Source organism: Syngnathus leptorhynchus, chromosome 1 (assembly GCF_054491065.1).
Source record: "Syngnathus leptorhynchus isolate UIUO chromosome 1, UIUO_Slep, whole genome shotgun sequence".
In the NCBI taxonomy this organism is placed as follows: domain Eukaryota; kingdom Metazoa; phylum Chordata; class Actinopteri; order Syngnathiformes; family Syngnathidae; genus Syngnathus; species Syngnathus leptorhynchus.
In genome coordinates, this window is record NC_141195.1 from 14,929,378 (window position 1) to 14,935,377 (window position 6,000).

Sequence of the window (6,000 nt, forward strand, 5' to 3'; positions counted from 1 at the left end):
CTGTCTCCCTCCTCCAGTAGGCAAGGTAAAAAATAGTCTATATTTCGTTAAATTAACAACATAACAAGGTCTGTTCTAATGGAATTAAATTAAATAAGTTTTAAAAGTAAGATGATGTTTATTTTAATATAATAACTAATAATTTAAAAAGTATGGACCCCCAAAAAAAAGCAATGGCCCGCGATGCCATTGTGTGAATTTTTTTTGGCCCTTGTCCAAAAGTAATTGCCAAACCCTGAACTAGGTTGTAAAACTAGGGTTAGGGTTTCCGATTAGGGTTCCAACAAGTTTTAGAATCGCTAATTAGGGTTTCAAACGAGGGTTAGGGTTTCCGAATAGGGTTTTAAAACATGGTTAGGGTCTCCAACTAGGTTTTAAAACAAGGGTTAGCGTTTCCAGCAAGGGTTTCAAACTACTTTTAGGGTTTCTAAGATTAGGGTTTCTAACTGGGCTTTGAGACTAGGGTCAGGGTTTCCGGCTAGGGTTTCCGACCAGTTTTGGGATCCCTAATTAGGGTTTCAAACGAGGGTTAGGGTTTCCGATTAGGGTTTTAAAACATGGTTAGGGTTCCCAGCTAGGTTTTAAAACTAGGGTTAGGGTTTCCAGCCCTGGCTGGACACTACTTTTAGGGTTTCTAAGATTAGGGTTTCTGACTGGGCTGTCAGCCTAGGGTTTCCGACTAGGGTTCCCAACCAGTTTTAGGATCCCTAATTAGGGTTTCAAACTAGGGTTAGGGTTTCCGATTAGGGTTTTAAAACATGGTTAGGGTTCCCAGCTAGGTTTTAAAACTAGGGTTAGGGTTTCCAGCCCTGGCTGGACACTACTTTTAGGGTTTTCTAAGATTAGGGTTTCTGACTGGGCTGTCAGCCTAGGGTTAGGGTTACCAACCAGTTTTAGGAACCCTAATTAGGTCAAACTAGGGTTAGGGTTTCCGATTAGGGTTTTAAAACATGGTTAGGGTTCCCAGCTAGGTTTTAAAACTAGGGTTAGGGTTTCCAGCCCTGGCTGGACACTACTTTTAGGGTTTCTAAGATTAAGGTTTCTGACTGGGCTGTCAGCCTAGGGTTTCCGACTAGGGTTCCCAACCAGTTTTAGGATCCCTAATTAAGGTTTCAAACTAGGGTTAGGGTTTCCGAATAGGGTTTTAAAACATGGTTAGGGTTCCCAACTAGGTTTTAAAACTAGGGTTAGGGTTTCCAGCCAGGGTTTCGAACTACTTTTAGGGTTTCCAAGATTAGGGTTTCTAACTGGCCTTAGGGTTAGGGTTTCCGACTAGGGTTTCCAACCAATTCTGGGATCCCTAATTAGGGTTTCAAACTAGGGTTATGGTTTCCGAATAGGGTTTTAAAACATGGTTAGGGTTCCCAACTAGGTTTTAAAACTAGGGTTAGGGTTTCCAGCCAGGGTTTCGAACTACTTTTAGGGTTTCTAAGATTGGGGTTTCTAACTCGGTTTTTAAACTAGGATTATGATGATTACATAATCTTAGCACAGGATTGTGAAAAGGTAACGGTTGTGGTACCAACTCATTCGCAGCACAAAACAGACGCTCTAACTTGCTAATGACTTTAATTATTGTTTTTTGAAGCAGTGAGGATTAGTTTGGCACTAGGCAGAAGAATCAAAGTCACAGCATGGGGGTTCCGTCTCCATGGCCCGGTGTGCGAGTGAGTGAGGAATTTTCAGCTGGGAAAGTAAAGCGAGAGAGGAAGGCAGGCTCACTCGTATTTGGCCTCATCACTAGTCGATACAGAGAAATGTTCTTACTCAACGCACAAGTTGACCTTAGACATGAAATGATGGTGGGATTTGTGGCAGGTACGCACCAGCCGAGTTTCTTCTCATCACTGTGCGTATGTTCATAAATCACAATTCCTTCTGATTGGCAAGGTCATGCTCACGATCTTCAGTCCGCTCTATTTCAAAATAAGAGGAGGTTTGCAGTTGCGAGAGACTGCTTCAAAACATTTTAATTTCACAAAATTGAGGGCGTCATGTTAGAGGCAAGTAAGATGACCCTTTTTCAAAACATTTCCACTGGAGTGTCAATGACAAACAATGCCAATCCTGTGTCACCTGAGCTCCACACCGTGGCTCAAATGTAGGAAAAAGTTGTTTGACATTGAAGTGTGTGCAAAGTATAGGATATCGGACCAGACAAAAAAGAAGGAAACGGTAGAAAGTACGTAGACCAACCTGATCTCAATCCTTAGGATGAACATTTGGCTGATGAAAAAACAAGCTCAGCCATCTCTAACATGTGAATGGAACAAGGTTTGAGATATTCATCTGTCACTCACAGCTAATTGTTTGTTCCGCTGTCTAATTTATAAAGAGCTCCTTTACTTTATTTAGCCAGCAAAAAACATTACATTTTGTCTGTAGTCAATTTGATACATTTTTTTTTTTTTCATGTTTAATTAATTCCTTTAATATACATTTTGTCACTTGCTGTCGACTGAAAATGACATCACATGAGCTCAGGGCCCAGGTAATGACTAATTATGGTCAGTTTGACAACATAACCCGTGATTGGTTGTGACATGAGTAGACAAAACGTTCATTTTTCACTGCTGGGAAAAAAGAAGTAATTACAATATCCTTTTCATATCCTGCAACAAATGAGTGAAATTGCGTTAAGTAATGTGCTAAAGTAGCACATTCTATAAGAATATCTCTTCATGTATTTCTGATCCCTCTGCAAATGTTTCTTATTGTAATGGGTGGAGGTCTGGCCACTACTTTTGAAATGCTGCTATCCTAATGCAATGTATTTGCCTCACAGACAAACCCATTTGCTTGCTCTTATCTACCAGTGTGATAATTGTCTTTAGATGTCCAGTCTTTTAATTCCTTTTGCTGTTAATTAGTGTATTACCTTATGCTTTTCATCAACAGAAAGAAGCTACTTATTCCCCCCACGACGCTTCAAAACTGATTTGCTTAAAGATGCACAATTGCCTCCTTAAGACATTTTCATTTAATTAGCCTCCCTGGGATAGTAGTGTTTAAACATGTTGGAGATTTAGTGTACCATATATCAGTGGTCCCCAACCTTTTTTGCGCCACGGACCGGTTACGTGTCAGAAGTTTTTTCACGGCCTGGCTTTTATATAAATAAATAATACGTTTATAAAAATAAATAATATTTATATGGTAAATAACAAATATATACTATATACAATAAAATGAAATGGTATGACTGGCATAAAAACAAGTATAAATGACATAATTTTTAATTATTTATTTATTCGTAATAATTTGTGTATTATTTTATTTAGTTTTTTTAAATAAAACTCACCATTACGTTGAATTAGTGGGAGCACTGAGTTTGTTTCTCAGAAACGAGCCGATCCCATCTAGGCGTAATCGGAGACAATGACACCCAAAGTGGTTAAGGTTTGTCTTTTAATACATGATGCTTGGTCACCATGTGCAGAAGCAGTTTTGAAGGCTTCAATGCCTTGTTAGCTAGTGGGGTTAGGGTTAGGGGTTAGTGTAAAGGCTGTACTGTAAATCTAAATTGTATCTCAAAGTTAAAACAAATGCTATGGTTTACATTATTTTTGTACTGTACTCTTCGTAAGATAAAACACAAGTGATTTCTGGGTTTTTTTCTCTGCTCTGAAGGCTGAGCACCTTAAAACACCATATGATACACACATAAGGGTTTTCAAAGCATCAAACATTGGTTCTCTGTCTTTAAATACACATGAAGACAAAAAAATCAGGCGCTTTCTATCACATTGTGTGCAGTGTGCTCCGATATTCACAACACAAAATGCCACGCAAACACGATTGCTGAGCTGTTTCCAATATTTTGATCCTCCTGTGCAGCTAAAGATGGTAATTTAATGAACGTTTTTAAATGTTGTTGCCAAGGTCCCATTGATTAGTAGTGAGATGATATGTGTTGTGGGTTCTGTAAACTCTGCCAAGCATCCTGAGTGATAGATAGTAGTCCATCCCTGCCTCACTTTCCTTCTTCTGTTGTTCCCACACCACTTTTTATTTTCTCTTCCTGCAACACAAAGCTCTCTACATTTGGACATCAAGAACAGCCCCCAGGTATGCAGGTATTAAAGCTTTGTTTGAGATCTTCATCTTGCTGGCTTTAGCTAGTGTGTTGACTACAGTACACAGATCTGCGGTTGGTTGGTTGGTTGGTTAACTTTAAGGTGACTTTGAGTCTTAAAGTGACCAAAAGGTAGACATAAACTGACGAACAACAAAGACTGACAGATATTGTGGCAGATGTGAAATTGATCTTTATTAATAATATCATCAATGATTTTCACAAATAACATGATTTGAAAATATGTTTACGCTGTAGCTTCATGGAATCTGTTGTTGCGATGCATATACTCGCTAATGCTAATGACAAATGGCTAGAATTTAGTAATAGCATGGTGGCCCTTGGACCAAATCGAAGTATTTGCTATGTTCTACTTCAGAATTAGTCAGCTTTTGAGAAAATCTACAAACAACACTAGCTTAGTGCTATAAATGTCAGTACCACTGTTCAAACGTCAGAGGTGAGTTGCCAGACCATTTATTTATAAAGATTCTTGTCTTGCCTGTCCCCAGAAAATCCTCTCTTGCCTCTACTGGCCGTTGCCTTTTTTCTTCTTTCCTGAAAACCCAAAGGGTACAGGAAGTGAAGAGAATCACTTAGACAACGCAAAAGATTATATCGACGGCTGATCATTCAAAAAATTCGTAACTCAAGGTAATGCTGTGGAAAAATCTGAGGGCTGCTGCCCAAATTCACAATTATTATGGCTTCTTGAGTTGTGATCAAACTTGCTTTCTTTTTTTGGGGAGCAGTGTGTGTGTGAGACAATTGAGAAACTATCCATTATTCCACGAGCCGAGTACGACCCGAATTGAGTTTACATATGACAGTATATGTATTATTGCCATCGTGTATTGTGTGTATGGGAACATTTTCCTGTTGCTCACAGGATGTACAAATGTAACTTTTTACACTGCAATAAGTCTCACCTTTGCTTTTTGTCTTGGTTTGTCCAAGGCAGGGTTTGGTGACAGAAATAGTCTGCTGGCACTCTGCGTTGTACAATGCCTTCTTCAAGGTCCCACTTCGTGTCTGGATGCCAGCATCTGGGTCACAATCACCCCAACTTCCAAACCTATACTTGCAGTCAGCTGGACATTGAAAACACAAAAGGATTTAATTGATAAAATTTGGGGACATTTCTTGTGTGTTTTTTTTAACTTCTCGAAGAGTGTTACCTCCAAAGTTCTTTTTCCAGTTGCAGGGTACTTTGCATTTCATTTTCTTGGTTTGCAGATTACAGATTCCCTCCCTAAACCCGGGACCGCAGTCTCCGTTGCTAGGGACACAGTTTCCATAGCGCCAGTCGGTGCAGTCCGACCCAGACTGGGAAGGTTTGATTTTCTCTGTGAGTTGAGGAAAAATAGTTGAACACCAAATATGTTCTTGCAATTCAATGAATAAGACAGAAAAATACAGTCAACTATAAAGGGGAGTTTGAAATAAATAAATCGATAGATAAATAAATAATCCACCTTGTTTTTTGTTAAAAGTGTCAGAATTACTTGACAATCGTGCATTACTCAAATATTTTGCAGGGGAAATGTAATAATAATAATAATAATAATAATAATAATAATAATAATAATAATAATAATAATTCAGCCCAAATCAGAAAAGTCTGTGGTCATGCCTTGTTCAATCTCCTTGCCCCAAGACCTTGTTGTCATGGTGACAAAGTCCTTGTAAGGACTCAGCTCGGCAGTATACGGTCACCAGCTCATGTCGCCCTCACAAATGGGCTAGTTTCAGTAAGACAAGAAATAGTGTGTCGATAATCTTTGATAGAGATTTTTTGTTGGCGCTAGATTCTTTTCGACATGATCAAAAGTAAGAGCGCTCATACCTTTGTTGTTTTTCCCTCCAGCTACAGCTTTGATTGTGAGGACAGCAACAAAGAGCAGCAGCAGCGTAGCCTTCATCCT

At 39.1% G+C, this 6,000-nt stretch overlaps 1 protein-coding gene across 1 annotated transcript; it reads right to left on the minus strand.

Annotated features, from left to right (window-relative positions):
- Positions 1-4,604: 4,604 nt before the first annotated feature.
- Positions 4,605-6,000, minus strand: LOC147062114 (midkine-A-like). Its single transcript, XM_085918150.1, has 4 exons — positions 5,922-6,000; positions 5,254-5,421; positions 5,005-5,166; positions 4,605-4,633 (listed from the first exon to the last, which is right to left on the minus strand). Exons 1-4 carry the CDS (start codon positions 5,995-5,997, stop codon positions 4,605-4,607), a joined length of 435 nt encoding a protein of 144 aa, XP_085774276.1. The 5' UTR covers positions 5,998-6,000.